Below are 18,609 nucleotides of genomic sequence, written 5' to 3' on the forward strand. Positions count from 1 at the left end.
CTATCTGTATATGTGTGGAAAATTACTATGTTTATCTATTTCTAAGCCAATGAGAATCCTTCAACCTGAAGCAGTGACGTAGCTTAGAGCTTGGTGAAGGGTATAACTGCTGTGAACTTTGTAACTGTAAGCGAAGCGGCCTACGAACTCCTTGTGAGTCTTGAAGCTGACTTCTGCCTGATGAAACTGCAAACTATCTTCAGTAAAACTTTTCTTCAATTTATAATAATTCTGGTGTGGGTCTTCATTCATCATATCTGGTTCTGGGTCTTTGACTGTAAATCCCCTTAAATTACTATACTAACTATTAATAAGCAGTAATTAGGAGTTTATTGAGGCAAAAGTCATAGTTAATAGTGAGAATTGGACCCTAATCCAAAGTGTGACCAAAAATGACTATTCGTACTCACTTATAAATTCACTTATATCTATAAAAGACTCCATGCAACATATGAAAACTCCTCAAAGTCAATAACCTACACAGATGAAATTGCGTGTAACATTTATAAAAAGAGTGTTACCGTGCTTTTGGGTGGGATGTTGGGTTTTTGTGCAAGAACTGGTTTCTTCATTACAGTGGGTTTTGAGGGTTTGGGGGATGACGGGCCAGCGGTCACGTTTGGAGAGGCGACCAGGCCGTTGTCCAGAGCCAGATCCTCTAGAGGGACGCCAGCTATCACATAGTGCTTCTTCCTTAGCTCACCCAAACGCAGGCGCTCATTTTCCAACATGGTCTCAAGCTCTAGAACCTTCACCTGGGCGAGCAAACAAAAGGCAAGGTTATATTATATGCATCATATTGAGTTTACCCACAGAAGCGCTGCTCGGATTCAGAAACTTATCACTAGCATTCATTAATACACTAAACCACTGAGGGTCTTGGAAAAGTGCTCGAAATTCACTCTTAAAAATCTGTACATCACTTTAAAACATTAGCAGCTGGTGAAAATTGCATTTAATTCAAAGACCCTTTCACTCTATTTGAGTTTGAGCCTTTCATTTGCATCCAATTTGTTTCAAAAATATAGAATAGCATGATTGCTAGGACAGCAGAATTGATCAACCAGTGCACCGGGGCCAGGCATAGCATTGCGGATCAGTGGAGCACATGTTACAACAAACCGCACAAGACTGCTAAATTGACACTGAATACCTGAAGCAGCTGGAGGTCAACTTAGTGGTGTATACTGAACCACATCAGGGAATCAACCCTGTGACCTTGGCATTTTATATTATATGACTTCATGTTTCAATTGAAATGACGTCAACACATCAAGGAAATCCGCGCTCTTACCAGGAGTGAGATTGCTCCATTATTTGTTTGCTGTTTGGGACTGCTTCCTCCTAACAAAGTCTGCCTGTTACTGACCTTGATCTCGCTTCATCCCTGGATTAACACTGTGTGTGGACTGATCTCCCAGAGCTGACCTCTGCCTGTCTGACTATTACCATCATCCCCTGGTGAGCAGACCGAACACACGACTCGAGATACAATCCTCATTACAGGCTTGTGACGTGCAACGCAGGAACCCTGCAAAACTACCCTGGCATCAGATATGGTGATGCATTAGTAGATTTATTTTAATGTGGTGCATTTTGGATCACTGTCTTTATGTTGCACAGGTCAGATCGGTTAGGGCAGGGGTAGGCAAGTTCGGTCCTAGAGAGCCGCTGTCCTGCAGAATTTAGTTCCAACCCTAATCAAACACACCTGAACAAGCTAATCAATGTCTTCAGGATTACTAAGGCTATAGGCAGGTGAGGATTTTTTTTCAGTGTTGGAGCCAAACTCTGCAGGACAGCGGCTCTCTAGGACCGAACTTGCCTACCCCCGGGTTAGGGTGTGGGTTAACCAAACTGAATGCACATATTACGCACAGTATATGTGCATTATGTTTGGTAAACCCACACCCTCGGGGTTCAGCTCAGGGTTTATGTCCTAAAAAGCTCAGTATGAGAGGCATAGCAAATTGCCTAGACATCTGGAAAAAAACTTCATGTCATCAAAAGAGTGGCTTGATTAAGTGGGGGAAATAATGGATGATGGGTGTGTAAATTTAAAATACCTTAGTTAAATACTTTAGATTTATAGATTTGTGTTTCTTTCAGGGAACTTTAGATGGATGCACAAAGAATTCACATATTCACATTTCTCGAAAATCTGTTCAATTTGTTTTTATATTGTATTTTACGCCAAACTTAAAAATGTACTTCATTTAGTACCTTCTGAATGAACTGCTTGACTAATTAATGTAACATGTCTCATTTCAAAATAATATCTCTTACTTTCCTGGATGTTGACGTGTACCATATAACTTTCATTAAACTTCTTCTACAGTAATAAGAGTTTAACAGCACAGAAATCTGACAGCTTACTCTGATTATGTAAATAAGTTTGGAAACTTTTCTCTGCACAAGATTACACCTTTGTATCAGTAAATCAGCTTTAAATAGGTGTGACTTCTGTAATGTTCAAGACCACTATCTGACTCTGATCTTGACTTCCAGACAACAACTCCGTCAGTCAACGTAACATTGTTGAAGTTCGTCATTCTTCGCTCAGCTCCAAAAGACCCCGACACAACTTCACCACTGCTCTCTGATTTCAAGAAGAAACCATCAAGACTTTCATAAATAGAAGGAAAATGAAGGAAGTGTGTGGTGGTTAGAGGGGAAAGAGTACAGAGGGCTTTAGTTTATATCTCATCCTCCACTCATTCTACAGTCTAAATAAGAACTCCCAGGTTTTGATATCTTAACCTTCCAAAAGATACGATAACCTTTGTTCCCCAACCCTAATACCTTACAGAAAAAGTATTTGTCAAGTCATACATGCAAACAAACAACATCCTTACAATTTCATTAATCATGTGACCAAAAATAAACTTGTTAAAACAAACCTGTGCCTCCATTTCTTCTTTTTTGAGCTTAATTAGAGACATGCCAGAGAAGTCCATGGTGTCTTAATATTCACATGAGAAGAAAAAGAAATAATAATTTTTTAATAAATGTGTCATAGCATATATATATATATATATATATATATATTTATTTTTTTTTAAATTAAAGAGAAGTATGAGCAACCATGACACAAAAGCCCCTATAACCTCCCACTTACCCTTATCCTCGATCTGGTCCAGCCCGGTCTTGGTGGACGCCACCACTCCAGCAGCCATCTCATTCACATGACGCGAGGCCTGCTGGAGAACACCCAGCCTCTTACTGCCACGGTCAGCTTTCACCTGGAGATGATAGAGCAAAGATGATAACAAAATAACTGACAGAACAGAGATAAAACAAAGCAAATATTACAAATATTGTGCAGGGCTCCAGACTGCAACTAAACGGCCGAGACAAGACAACACAGTATAGACCATAGTTTGAAATGCAGGATAATTGCAGCAGTGTTGACTTTTTGTCTATGCGTGTGTGTGTTTAATTGAATGACAGGGTAATATAATATGTTATAAATGTGCATTCATTATGGGTGACTAGATTAGGCTGTGTACCAACGTAGTGAGAATAAATGGCTTTTACTTAAATGGCTATTGCTTTTCCTTTCAAAAGTTACAGCCATTTATTTTCACAGTTTTTTTATAGTTTATAAATGATTTTATTGCAGTAAATTCAGCACACAATGGGTCCTTTCAACATAAATAACTTTGCTTCAAGAACCCCTGTTGTCATGTATTTCTGTAGTTATTGAACGTGTGTCAAATTTCAACAAAAGCAGTGTAGGAAGATTCTTTAAAATGTATTGGTCAAGTACTAGTTGGATCCAGCATGCTTTCTCCAGGACATTTAGTCATGGGTGTAGGCAGGTTTACTCTGAAGGGTATTCCTACTGAATAAAATATCAAATTTTCACAGAACGTGATGCACATGTATATGATGTAATTCTGAGGAGCCATGTGAAATATGTCCATCAGGCAATAGGTGGTGCAACAGTATTGTTGCAAGCAACAAAAAAGCTATATATTTATGCCTTCCCCCCAAAAAATAAATAAAATTAACATATATAAACCCAAACATTAGTACATTAGAAAAACAATGTGGTTAATATATTAATAATATGCTATAATAGACCGTTTAATGCATTAGAAAATGATTGCATCATTCATTTTTTTCTGATCGCTTTGATTTGCTGCCTTATATATTGTGACGCTGTCACACATGGCACATGTTTTAACCACTCTATGTATATATTATGATGATTTTATTTATATTAGAGTTTTAATAGGTTTACATGTTGTCATAGTCATTTTAGTCCATTTTATTCCTCTTACATATTTTATGTGTGTATGTCTTTAAATGATTATGAGGCTGACTGTCAGGTGAGTGATCACCTGACAGGAAACAGGACGTAGCCAGGATAAAAGAGGCAGCATGGCAAACTAACAGGTGCTGTGTCCGAAATCTCCACTCAAACCACTACTCCCTAACCCCTATGTAGGGGGTAGTGAGTAGAGCACTATATAGTGAGCTCACCAGCATAATAGAAACACCACTTTCGGACACTACTTGATCGTCTCTCGGCGCCGTTGATTAAACGCGCCATCATCTGTCAGCTGGTGCCGAGCCAGCTCTGGGCTAAATAGATTTTTTTAAAATAAATACATTACATTATATTGAGCTTATTTCTCCAAAATTGTAAAATTAAAAGTAATTTCTGGCCGTTTCTGTTATAATGCGTTACTCCACACATGATTATAACTTATAAACATAAATAAAATTAATACACATATTTCATATATTTTCATTTTCGCGCCACACCGTTTTCTCTTGCCTGTCGACATTAGGAAAAAAAAAAAAACAGATCTACGTTATCAAATATCTTGCTCATAATACTCTTAATAAAACAGCTTTTAGACTCTGTGGAGATGCCACTCAATATTTATCTTTTTTGTTTGTTTGTTCTCGTGATTCGGAAGATTTTGCGGATTAGCAAAAGAAACAGGATTTCTAGACACAGAAAACGACGTGCTGTTCTTGCTACGCTACCGAGACGTCGTCAAATTGTAAGTTAAAGATGAAGATGATGCTGATAGGTCTTTTACGATCAGCGCAATGCATGATGGTATGTAGGGCTTGGGTTAGTGACCATCGGTTGTACACTACTTTTCAAAATGCATTCTGGGATACATTGAGTGGACTATATAGGGTATAATAATCATCACTATACATTCGGACAGCACTACAAAATGGCGAGCTCACTATATAGTCCACTATATAGTGACTAGTGGGAGATTTCGGACACAGCAAGGGTCTCTGTCAAGCAGACCAAAGCAGGATCGAGGAGTTTCTCTTAAGGACTTACCTTTCCGGCAAAACCTCATCACTTTTCATTGGATTCACTGCAGCTGGATTGTATATACACCGGTGGACACTTTCACATTGGGACTTTCAGCACACAAGGATTTCTAAGGACTGTTTTAAGGTGAGGAACCTATGGACTCTTTTACAACCTAAGTTTTCTAGTTTTGTGGTGTTTTAAGTTCTTTGTGAAATTTGTAAATACACTTTATTTATTCCCGTTAGCACTGTTGTTGTCTCATCTTTTAAAACACTTAAGAAAATTCTCACACAGTTTAATCTGACCCCTAATTTACTTCGTAACTCTGCCGATTAGGCCGAACGTTACAATATATGATATAAAAGTTTCACCTTGGAGGCGGCAACAAGCTGTGCAGTGCTAGCAGCGATCTCGTGAGAGCAGACGATCAACTCCTCATACTTCCCAGTGTGCAACACCACTTTATCAGCAGAATCACTGTTGGAAAGGAAAAGCACACAACAAAACAGTTTTCATATATAAAGAAAATTTGTATCATAAGATGTATTATAACTCTCGGACATGTAGCAAAAATACATACACCATCTGTGTTGCGCCCCATCCCACAGCTTTGGAGGCAGAAATAAGACCCTCCATCCAGCGAGAGTTACGAGCATAAAACTCTTTCACCGAAGCTGCGCCCTAGAAAGAAGTGTTGCATGTTGAGGGATCTCTCAGGTAACACACACACAACAATCACATTTATATCAATTCTATTGAAACTTTGAGGACTTCTCTTTAGAAATTAAACGTGCACAAATATAATATCAGAAACAGACAGAAATATTTTTAGGATTTAAAACTTTCCATTTGATAATACAGACTGAAACTAACTTTAAAGTTTAAAGTACACTTTAGGTCACCAAGGATATCTTAAGTATAAAACAATAATGACAAGGATAATAATATTAATACTACTTGTAACACTTTACCTTTCCACTCTCCACAATCTCCTTTTGCAGGTCTGTGGATGCCAACACCAGAAGACGAATTGCCTGCAGGATATTAACATTTGAATAATGAATAAATGATACACAGTAACTTTATTTAACAGTGTCCTTTTTATACGTTACATGTACTTATTATTGTAATAACATTCAATTATGCATATTTACAAACACTAACCGTATAGTAAGTACATGTTGTTAATTAATATCACTCAGTACTAATTTGTGTAATTACACAGTAACAAGGACACCTTAAAATAAAGTACTAAGTTTGTTTCATTCACATCACTAGCTATGTTTCCAATCAAAGTTGCAAATTTCACTTATGCGCAAAATTGGAATATCGCATAAAATATTTGCACACAAAATAACAAGCATAGTTTCCATCCCATATGTTTTAAGAGAACAGAATCGTCACTTCCTGGGAAAATACCTGAAATAAAAATGTAAGTTGCTGCAATCAGGGAGCCACTGTGCAATGTTGACAGCTTTCAATGGAAAGTAGCTAAAGCCTGCTTGAAAGTTGGTAAATGTTGCTAGATACCCCTGCGATACCCCCACATTTGCATAAAAATAGGTGGATGGAAACATATCTACTGAAGTAAATAGAATTCAAATTTTCCAGTTCCAATATATAGGCAATTCCAGTATCTATAACTCCATATGTTCTAATCTTACCTTCATAAGGCCAGTGCAGCTATTTAGGATCCTTAAAGAAAAATATGAAAAGAGAAAATGCATATAAATGGACGAGTGACACTTTATAGGTTTCAACAAATCAACTGGTTACAGGCATACAAATCACAGACCTTTCATTGACCTCCAGTTGGACTCCTGTTGCGTCCTTCCTGGTCTGACTCATCATTTCCTAGACAGCAAAACAATTAAAATCAAGATCAAAACAAAAGCAAAAGATATAATATATAATAACCTTAATGCCTCAATAACAAAATATTAAAATGAATGTGAATACGAACAAAATATGCTCCTCTGTGACCCAGTATCAACACAAATACTAACATAAGACTTCATAAAGCTATTATCCATAACATGGCTGTGAACATGTCTGTCAGTGTTTCATAGCTGGACACTATGCTGCAATATGAGGTTATTATATGCCAGGAATGTTCTACACCAGATGCTTAAGATAGAAGAGGTTTTCTGTGACTAATAAATGACTGTGTACCCTTTTTACTCACATCTATTCTCCTAACAGCCTCCTCAATAGCAGCAGAGGTAGCAGCCATTTCTTTATCCACCATGTCGCCCAGCTCGTCCTTTCCAACATCCATTCCTTTTGGCCTCAGATCCTGAAAAAGGAAAAGGAAATATATAATACAAACAGAGGGACAAGAAAAATCAGAGAGTGAAACAAGCAGAGAAAAGTTGGAGTAAAAGAATGATTGAGATATTAATTGTGTGAGCATTTAAATATGTATATAAAGTATTGTGTATTGAGTTGGGTGGTATAGCTAACACAAATGATCTCAATATTTGTCAGCCTTCAGACAGTATATCATATATGTCATTAACAAAGCAGTCATTCATGTGAGGTAGAAAAATTATTAATCTAATAACTAAAAATCAGTGTAAACATAATTAAGGCATTGTTTCAATAAATGAACAGAAGGAAGAATGACATTGAATCAATTAATACACAATGCACTGCAACAAGCTCGTATGTTGAATGTGAATTATAAATAGAGCTATAAATGTATCAATTTGCTGCAGTATATCTATAAAATGAAATAATTAAAACAAATTGACCAAATATTAGTGTGTGCTGTTTTTAGTGTTCATTAGAGTACTGTATTGCTAACTTTCTGTATTGCTCAGTTTGGATGTGCTGCACTATTTGTGTGATGTGACACAATTGTGTGACTCTTAAAGGGGTCATGACATGGATTTAATTTTTTTTTTTAAAAATATATTCCTTGTGGTTAATTTATAATGTTAATAAAGATAGTATATAAGCGAAATGTGAAGGCCATGGTAAGGTATGGTAACCCATACTCGGAATTTGTCCTCTGCATTAACCCATCCAAGTTAGTGCACACACCTGGAGCAGTGGGCAGCCATTTTGCTTTGGCACCCGGGGAGATATTGGGGGTTAGGTACCTTGCTCAAGGGCACCTTAGCTGTTTCCTGCCGGTATTGAGAATCAAACCCGCAACCTTTGGGTTACCAGTCTGACTCTCTAACCATTAAGGCTGATTTATACTTCTGTGTCGAACCTACGCCGTAGCTACGTCATAGGCTGTGTGTAGCATGCGTAGCCTATGAGCTGTTTAAACTAGACGCATTAAAGCGAACGTTCTTTCACTCTTCCATTTGAAATCTTGTCGGCAGACTCAAGCGCGTGGAGTATGTCAGAAACTGAACCCGCATCTGTATACTGTATCCAGTGTAGACAGCGTCAGTGATTATAATGGGTTTTAACACAATGCGACGCTCACATCCAGTGTAGGTAAATATCAGCTGTTAAGCGACTGAATGCCAGTGGGCACTGAGCAGGGCCTATGGTGCGATGATGTAAAGCTATTCATTGATGTCTTGCTCTGGGGGAAGTCATATGCAAATGTATTTGGCCGTGTGATGTCACAAATCCCACAATATCCAAACGAGACGTTTTTGGAGCTTGATTAAATAATTGCTTCATTTATAATGAGGAGGTTTTAAGCTGTGAAACTCATAGGATGTTTTAATTGTACAAAGACCTCTTATATGTCAAAAGATCGAGGCAAATTTGATTTCTCATGTCATGACCGCTTCAAGAAAACTGCTGCCTATGTAGAGTGCTCCATTTCAGTAAGAATGATGCTGAAAGTAGCTGCCTATATAGACAGCAAAGCAGCTCACTCACTTTGGAATAGAGCTTGTGTGTGTGCTTTGCAACTCCTCACCTGTGCTATTCTAAGAATCCTCTGCACCGCAGCTTGAATCGAGGTGGGATCAGCCCCCTTCACAGTTGATTTTGACTTGAGATTCCTAAGATACTGCAGGCTCTGGGTGGCACAACTCTTACAGTGCTCTGTCAAACCTATAAATAAACACGCATACACACATAAGCTGACACAAAGTTACACCGTAGGCAATTCTACAAGAGCAAATCTCATGAAAATATCCCTAGGTTCACATTTCACCCTAGTACCCCGTTTTGAGTCCAACCTCTTTTATCTCCTGTCCAACTCCACCTCTCTCAACTCTATTTTTAAGTCTACAATACTTACCAATAAATAAAATAAGGCAAAAAGGCCAACTACCTTATAACATGATACATCTCATGACATCTGGAATGATTCAATACATCTCAATACCGTACAATAACTTAATTAAATCCATATTGGCAGCAAATGCAAGGGAAATTATATGAATTAACATATCAACCAAATCAAATATTGACAATAACCTGAAACCTTGATATCAATTATGACATATGATACCTTGATATGATTGCATCAGCAAGCCCTAATAAAATGATTAGTACAATTTAAATAGTACATTTTTCATATTACAAAAAATGAGAATTACATAAATATTTCAATACAGTAATGATTTTGTCATGAAATAATGTTATGCCGCAAAAATAGGCCTTATTTTCTCTAATATATTAATTATGAATTCGATTTTGGAGTGAAACGTCACCTGAACATGTTTTTGAGATTCGTCCAAAAACATAAATTCGTCTTGACATAACAAAACAGTAAATTGCAAAAACAATTTACAACAATTAAACAATTTACAACAATTAAACATAATCCATGTTAACACAGCTGTGGGTTTTGTGCATATGTAAGTGTTTTCCACAAAGAGCAAGCTTTATAAGTGTGTGCTCTTACGGTCAGCGTCGTCAGTAGGGGCCATGTGTGCCGTTGCACTGCCATTGGTTATTGTGTCAGCAGCAAGATGAGAAAACTTAGTAAGAGCCCTAACCAGACCCCCAGCATCTGAACCAAAAACAGTAAACAGGACATAACATTCAAGCATGAATAAAGAATATGCAAACATATACATAAATGTTGAGGGAGTGAGAGACAGAACATACCCCTCATACTCTTCACATACTCGGAGTGGCCCGTCTGCACCTTGTCAATGGAGCCCAGCGTGGCCTCTGCTCGGGTAATGAGGTAATCTAGTGACAGTCAATTTGAGGATTGTTTGATTAAAATCATGCAGATCATCCAGCTCATAAAAAAATGTCAATACTTGTTAGATAAAAAGTTTTATTGGGATGAGTGGCAGTACCTGGGGAGCTGGAACAGCTGATGTGCAGGGGGTCGTCCAGTGTAGCGACGGCGTCCTGAATGATGTTCTCGGCCTCAGTGACTGTCGCCTGCAGAAGTTTAAACTGCTCTTCCAACAACTTCTGCTGCAGCTGCTCCTCATGACTCGACTACAAACAGATTGCGCAAAAGTTACCTTAGCACAGTGCACTGCTGGTATATGCGTATAAAGCTAGTGACCCCAAAATAGGGGCCAGGAATTTTAATACTGGATATTCATTCAAATAAATTGTTAAATTTAATACCGCAAAACAAATGTGGAGAAAATACCATTCATGTAGTGCCGTTGGCTGCAACAGTACATGTATCCGTACCAAACCAAAGGGATACATTGCTATGAATGCTTACTTGATGCTTAGTTATAACTTCTGAATGGTTTGACCAAAAATCATGAGACTGGTCTCGATAGATTCCGTGCATCATACTGTACCAAAATGATCGATACACAAATTTCCCATGTCAAACATTTTGGAAGCAATCCATTTTGAAAATTGCAGTACAATACTATTATTAACAAAAGCACTGATGTATTGTTACGAAACTTGGAATGTGTCATTTGGTGTCATTATAATACAACAAAACATTAAATTGTCTCTAACTAAAGAACTGTTGGTCCAATTGTCTTCAAAATTTGCATGCAGTGTTAGTAGTGTGCCTTGAGAAACATGGCCTCCATTCTGAGGCTGTGGCTGCATCTGAAATCACATACTTCCCTACAACTATATAGTAGAAAACAGTATGTGACAAAAGAAGTATGTCCAAATTCACGGTACTAATGAAGGAAAAGTACCCGGATGACCTACTTCTTCCGCTGAGATTCTGAAGTGTGCATACAATGGACACTTTACTATCCCATGAGGCCATGGGAGAGGATTTGTGAATGGTGGTGAAGCAACGCATCTGATACAGGTAGGTCACATGATAATGACAATGGCACACTACATTGTGGTCAAAAGCAATAGCTTTTGATTAATTTTGCCGATTGTCAGGAAAAGGAAAAATGGTAGTGGGTGCACCCTCTAGGCAGTTGATAAGGTGATATGGGTAATATTAAGTAATATTAAGTTGTTCTAGGATATATAGTTACAGAAAGATTGTCAGATAAACAAGGAGCTTTCTTCTTTGTTAAATGATTGCAAGTCTTTAGCACTGTTGTTGTTGTAAAGTGGGTATTACTCTCTTCACCAAAATAGTGTATATATGGCACATTGTCAGCAAAAACCCACACTAAAATTTACTTTACCCTTTCCAAACTAGTCTGTTTCTAGCGCACACATAAGCAGTTAAAAATAAAACTCTGAATAATATTTTATTTTCTTCGGGTTGTCGATTTTGAATGGCTAAAAAAAGAATCAGGATGCAATGCTGTACGTTTTTTTTCTACCTCTAATAGATAGTTTATGGAGTGAAATTTAAGGTTATAAATAATGTTCTACAACTTTATATAGGATTTGGGGGATAATATCACGAGAACAGCACCCCACGAGTTAGATTGCAGGAGAGAAAAGTCTGCGCGGCAGTTGTGATAGTGGAGAGAGAGATGAGACACACTCTTTAATCAGCTGTGGCCAATTCACGATGTTCGCCTCCAAATGTTCAATAAAACAAGTGTTGTGACCACCAGAGGTCCTTGTCGGTGTCCTCCATACAGTGGTGATAAAACGATCGACAGAACAAAGCCAAGAACCCACGGAACAGCGCTGGGTAAGAACTGTGAAGTTAGCATTTAACCCACGCGTTACAATGGGTAGATAAATAGATGCAGTTGCTTGGGTTTTGTGGGCGGTTGCTAAATGGTTTCAATGGTGTTCTGGGTTGCTAAGGTGTTCTGAGTGGGTGGTCACTATGTTATAGAGCCATGTTGTGCTCTATATAATGACTTGCAAAAAAATATATATAGTGAATTTGCCACAATATAGATCAATCCAAGGCTTCTTCATTAGCATAGTTGGGCGGCGCTAGGGAGGGGCTAGCAGGTGCTTCAGCACCCCCAAGAAAGACCAAAGCCCCCCGATAGCACCCCCCAAAATAATGTCTGGAATCAATTATATTCAAATATATGTAATTTCGAGATATTAAGTCGTTATTTCAATATAATATCTCGGTATTTCGACATAATAACGGCAAATTTTTTGTCCCGCCAAAGCCTTTTTTGATCGGTGAGTGATGTAGAATAGAATGACTGCTGCGTTTGACAGGGCGGATCACGAGTCCCGGCCGCGCACACTCTCACGTCTTCAAACACTTCTCGCGCATATTAATCAAAATCAATTGACACGATAGTAAAAGGTCGGAAGACCGCAGTTTCACGTGGAGCATTTGGAGATTTGTTCTCCTGAATTACCGCGGTGTGTGAATTGTGCTAAAAAAAACACGTTGCCTAGCTTATCGTCTCTAAAAAGCGTTCCGCGGCCCATTCAGCTGATCTAAACCACATTTAAAAACCTATCCAGTGATATGTTTTCTGTATCGCAAATCTTGTGCGATGTCCTAAACTGCCGAGATAATCACACAAGCGTGCCGTATAGACATCCACTAATGACACGTCCGTTACGCAAACGAATGACTCATTTTAACCATTCACTTTAATGAATAGTTAAAACAACTGACATGTCCAACACTGAACTCACGAGACCTCTGAATCGGTGTATAAAAAATCGGTAACACTTAATTAGATTAGTTAACATTTACTATTAATTAACTGCACTTCAGCATTGTTAATGTTAATTGTTTCAATATTTAGAGAGTCAGGCCCACTATATGTGTGTTGTGGCCATTAAATAAGCACATTTAATTTCATTTTTGTTAAATTATTATAATGTTGTTGTTGTTTTTTTTACATCTATGCTGATTATGAAAATTGAACAGCATGAGTAAGATGCGCGATATATCGGAAGATATGATGGGTCAGACATGATTTTGACCACTAAATTTACATTTACACATTTACATTTAGTAATTTATTTTAGCAGACGCTTTTATCCAAAGCGACTCAAAGGACTAAACCAAGCGAGTCATCGTGAAAAGGCAAAAACAACGCAAGAAGTGCTCAAAATACCAAGTTCGGACATTGCTCGGAGTAGCATAAGCCAGACAAGCGAGGATTTAAAGGAAAAGGATTTTTATTTTTATTTTTTTACATTAAGTATAAATTAATTTTTGTTTTGTAGAAAGCCTTTTTTAAAGTGAATTTCGTTTTGTATAAATTGTATCTTAATTTTAATCAATTTTTCATCAACCAATTGACTGGGTATAATAGCCTAAATAAGAAGCAAATATAGACAATATGATAAAGATAAGGAGGCGCGGGCGCGATTGCATTGCACGTAAACTGGAGCAAATCTCATCATAAATTTTGCTAATTTAAATAATAATGTGTGTGTGTGTATATATATATATATATATATATATATATATAGATAGGCTAATTGCGCAGCTCCCCCTGTCCATGATCTAGCACCCCCTCAGCACCTGCGTTAAAAATTATCTGGCGCCGCCCCTGGCATAACCCATAACCCTACCTTCTCTTTGAGTTTGCCTTGTAGTTCTCCCAGCTCCTTGATGGTCCTGTCTCGCTCCTGCTGTAGAGAACACTCTTTCAGCTGAGCTTCCTTCTTCAGGGAGGACAGCTCGGCATCTTTCTTGCTCACAGACTGTGTTAGCCTATCCTTTTCCGCCAGAAGTGCAGCCATGGAGCTGTTGATCTGTTCTCCTGACTGAACGAAACACAGAAAATCAAAATCAAAAACACATTCATTAACCTCAGACACCCATTCAGTAATGGGAAAACCCTCCATCTGTGACAACTCTCTGAAGCCCGTATAACAGTAATTCATTGGCTGATGGTGCAAGCCGACGAGCTAAGGAAAGGCATCCTGAAAGTTATGTTAACACTAGACACTATACCTTCTCAGAGGTCTGCAATGAACTCTTGACTCTTTGGATCTCTGCATTCTTCGCATCAAGCTCCCTTCTCAGCTTATCCATATCAAACTTTTGTTCTTCAAACTAAAGCAACAAGATAACTTGTTACAATCAGTCCTTGGGTGCTGTTACAGTTCAAGTGAAGGAAGACTTGTCTGCACACTCACCTTCATGTCTGATTCTTGTCTGACTCTATCTACCTCAAAGGATAACTGTTGCTTAGTTCGTTCAATTTCCTCTTGAGTCTGCTGTGTGGCTGACAGCATCTTTACTGTGTCCGCACTCTATAAAAGATAAAGGACACATTCACAACTGCATATCCTTTAAACAAATGATATGTAACAAAGGCATATACCAGTTGATTTATTCCGATTTCCAGAAAACAGAATATCAAGTTATTAGAAACAAATGCAATCTAAGGTAAGTAATATCTCTGTGATCGCATATACACACATATATGTACACTGTATTCTTTGTCATACCTTTCGTAGGAGTTCAGCATGGTTGGCAACCAGTTCAGCATGCTTTTCCTTCAGTTTATTATAACGCAACTCTGTTGCTTGGGATTTTTCTATGAATGAGAAAGTCATCAGCATCAGCTGCCACATTTTCGTTTAAGAATATCTATGTGCAGAGATGCACAAACTCACTTTCTGCCTCAAAAAAGTTGCTCTGTATGCTCTCATGTTCAATGTTGCGGTGGCGGATGGTCTCTAGCTCCATGCGTAGCTGCTCATTCTCCACCAGGGTGCGCTGCTTCTGCACGCGCTGCTCCTCCAGTTCTGCCTCGAGAATGTTGATCTGCGACTTGAGCTGTGTGATATAGCGTTGAGCCTGAACACAGGGGAGAGGTGGAAGAGTAGAATCAAGCGAAAGGGACAGAAAAGAAACACAATGTTGAGATTATAGCACATATTCCAGTGCACAAAAGGAGAAATGTTGATGAATATTCCACATTGCCCAATTCAGTGGCTGTGAATAGTGGCTCGCTTTCAAGCTTCAAAAAGGATGCAAAAGATCCAAGGATCCAACTCTGGCCCTCGAGGTCCACTTTCCTGCAGGGTTTTTGCTCCAACCCTAATCAAACACACCTGAACAAGCTGATCAAGGTCTTTGGGATTACTAGAAAGTTATAGGAAGATGAGTTTGATCAAGGTTGGAGCTAATCTCTGTAGGAAAGTGGACCTCGAGGGCCAGAGTTGAGAATCCCGTTTAGTTGTTGCTGACAAAATTAGCTGGAATTTTGAGGTGGAATATGAGAATTTTTCCAATACAAATGTAAACAAAATCTGAACAGATACATATTTAGCTGTGTGGACTTGCTGTTTGGCTGAAGCATGAAGAAGAAAACAGCCAGTATCATTTTACAGGGCTCTAAACTGTGACTAAATGGTCACATTTTGTGACCTTTTTTCCTGCTGGTGCCACTATCAAGTTGCTCAACTGATAAGGGCTGTCATATCTGTTGTATATGAGAAACATCAAATGGCACACACTCCAAAATTAGAACGAAACAGCGCTACTCCTTTGGACCACACCACAGGGGTCATTTATACATGGTACCGCACCGCTTTGAAAATGGTGATGTCGTGGCAAGTCTAGGTGCCACTGTTCTCAGATGTTAGTCTGGAGTCTTGTTTCATCTCAAAAACTGTTTTCAGGGTGTCTACAGATATTAACAAGTTACATTTAAGACTTTTTAAGACCTTTTTAGTGCCACTTTGAATGAAATTTAAGACCAAACCTGTGATGGAAATACACATTATAGGCTATGTAATATTTAATGTTGAACCTAAGTAATTGAAGTAATTTAATATTAACTACTTGTTTATTGAACTAAAATCAATGTTACATTTGCAATCGTGAGAATATTCAGCAAAATAGCTCCCGTCATGTTATGTTACTTAACTATATCATATTTTATAAATAAAAAACTCAACATTTTGACTTTTTACCTCAGTATGTTTCTTCTGTGAGTTTATGTGTGCTGTTATGCTCGTTTGTTTTTATTTAATCACTATAAAATCTCTCAGAGACAGGCGAGCCTCAACAGCGCTACCAGAAATACATTATCATTATCAATCGCTGTTTATGTAATAAAATCAGAATCATTCTCGGGATTCGATGCTTCGCTGGTTATTTGACAGACATTCGGTTCGTTAGACTGGAGAAAGATTAGTAGGCCTAATGTGACCAGAAATATTGAAGACCCATCGAATCTGAATTTAAGACATTTTAAGACTTTTTAAGGCCTTTTAATAGGAAAACTTTATTTAAGACATTTTAAGACTTTTTAAGGACCCGCGGCCACCCTGTGTTTTCCAATTTCAAAGGTCTAAATGCTTGAAAATAATCTGGACAGTGTCTCACCTCTCCTTTGATCTTCTCAAGCTCAGCTTGCAGCAATTCAATTTCTCGTTTCAGGTGTTCGATTTGGAGGTCTCTGCGTTACAGAAGAAGTAAAGTAAAGGTACATACTTGTAGACATATCTTTAAAATATGAACTTTCTGACATTTTCATAAATGTCTCTTTCATAGTTCCCCATAAAAACAAATTATTATGGTATGATTATCAAGAATAACCTACCTATCATCAAATCCATTATTAGGCGGTCCAAAGGCCTGGTCAAATATATCACTCTTAAAAAACAAAACAGGAGACATTTAAGAAGCTAAATAAATCCGAGGCGAGAAATTTAAGAATGGATCATGCTACATGTTCTATAAAGCTCCAACATTTGACAATCCACAAAAAGGTCTATGTGCCAACACAATTAATGTTTTATTTATCACCCTATCTATACGATCACGCTCATTAGTTTTAAGTACCGTTGGCTGAGATGCCATGATAGGGTGTGCTTCGCTAACATCTATCAGAGGCTCGGGTTCATCCTCTTCAGGCTCCTCAAGCTCCTCTTCATCTGGGATGACAACCATTGGTTTAACATGCTCAGCCAGAGCAGAGGCCCGGAGAAAGTTGGGTGGAGACTTGAAAGAAAGATAGTTGTTTTGAAAATACTTAATCAGAAACATATGTATCACACTTACAAATATATCCTTATTCCTTGTCAGCATTATGTTTCAATAAGTTGAACGGAATTCAAAGATAGTTTACTTACATCAGGCAGTCTAGGTATTTGGATGAGCCTTTTGAAGTATAGCATATCTCGTGCTTTATTGAGGAATGTTTGGAGGCTAAAAAATATAATCATCATCATAATGATAATTAATAATCATATTAACTGTACATAAGAAAAAAAAATCTCCATGGGATTCTTTAAAAATCCTTGAGGTAATATGTAAATATAAATCTATTACTCTATCAAAGAAAATATGTTACAAGTAGATACAGTCATTTTCATAATTTGTTGAGTTAATTTGGTTTAAGCAGTAAATCAAAAAAAATGTAGTGATCATGTTCTCATTCCACCCGCCTCTGCCCACCACTGTCTGACTGAGCCAGACAAAATTACAAAAGAAACCCATCCATTAAGAGGAGCAGTGGCGTGTACAGTATGGATATTGCTTCAAAAATTAATTTAAAAAAGGACTAAAATATGATCATAAACACAACTTGTGTGCTACATAAATATTCTGAAGCCAGTATGAGAAATTTAAATCATTATTCACTGATAATCTTCTGTTCAAAAATATCTTTGTATATTTAGGTTTTATCACTTTTTAGAATACATTGAAACATTTTTTATGAAAATGATCGATGAGAATATGTTGGTGAGTAAATGATCACAGAAATAACATTTTTGGGTGAACTTGAAGTGACAGCTATTTAAATCAACCATGAATTGAATGATTTTAGCCACATGCAACATTTTCTTTCCCATTTCCTAAAAATACAGTGATTAAAGACATATGCCCTCTCACTGCTATGTTCATATAAATGTTGTACACTTAAAAGCTCAAGCATTTTCGGTGAATCATATGGAGAGTACAGAATGCTACAGAGAAAATAAAAATGTCTTTTTTTTTATCTAGTATGAAAATGATTAAATGTACCTCTGGAACTGTTCATGGAAGCGTTCGCGGTGTCCCTGGAGTGTGTCAGCTGGTAAACCTGTCAGCATACCAACCAGTATCAATAAACCAGCAATTATGGTGCAATTTC

General features: G+C 37.7%; 1 protein-coding gene across 1 annotated transcript in view; it reads right to left on the reverse strand.

The window, feature by feature from the left end:
• The window catches only part of hip1rb (huntingtin interacting protein 1 related b), a 39,883-nt gene that overhangs the window by 2,851 nt on the left and 18,423 nt on the right, over positions 1–18,609 (reverse strand). The window contains exons 9-31 of the mRNA XM_056247343.1: positions 18,501–18,558; positions 17,606–17,681; positions 17,316–17,474; positions 17,074–17,126; positions 16,857–16,929; positions 15,137–15,320; positions 14,969–15,057; positions 14,654–14,770; positions 14,469–14,570; positions 14,084–14,278; positions 10,525–10,672; positions 10,325–10,411; positions 10,119–10,226; positions 9,183–9,319; positions 7,479–7,589; positions 7,089–7,147; positions 6,958–6,988; positions 6,265–6,327; positions 5,874–5,974; positions 5,665–5,770; positions 3,119–3,242; positions 2,901–2,962; positions 522–755 (exon numbers count right to left, since the gene is read on the reverse strand). Coding sequence (XP_056103318.1) covers positions 522–755; positions 2,901–2,962; positions 3,119–3,242; positions 5,665–5,770; positions 5,874–5,974; positions 6,265–6,327; positions 6,958–6,988; positions 7,089–7,147; positions 7,479–7,589; positions 9,183–9,319; positions 10,119–10,226; positions 10,325–10,411; positions 10,525–10,672; positions 14,084–14,278; positions 14,469–14,570; positions 14,654–14,770; positions 14,969–15,057; positions 15,137–15,320; positions 16,857–16,929; positions 17,074–17,126; positions 17,316–17,474; positions 17,606–17,681; positions 18,501–18,558 — 2,477 coding nt within the window. The remainder of the gene's footprint in view (positions 1–521; positions 756–2,900; positions 2,963–3,118; positions 3,243–5,664; positions 5,771–5,873; positions 5,975–6,264; positions 6,328–6,957; positions 6,989–7,088; positions 7,148–7,478; positions 7,590–9,182; positions 9,320–10,118; positions 10,227–10,324; positions 10,412–10,524; positions 10,673–14,083; positions 14,279–14,468; positions 14,571–14,653; positions 14,771–14,968; positions 15,058–15,136; positions 15,321–16,856; positions 16,930–17,073; positions 17,127–17,315; positions 17,475–17,605; positions 17,682–18,500; positions 18,559–18,609) is intronic.

Source organism: Rhinichthys klamathensis, unplaced genomic scaffold, assembly GCF_029890125.1.
Source record: "Rhinichthys klamathensis goyatoka isolate OS25496 unplaced genomic scaffold, OSU_Roscu_1.1 h1tg000046l_1, whole genome shotgun sequence".
Taxonomy (NCBI): domain Eukaryota; kingdom Metazoa; phylum Chordata; class Actinopteri; order Cypriniformes; family Leuciscidae; genus Rhinichthys; species Rhinichthys klamathensis.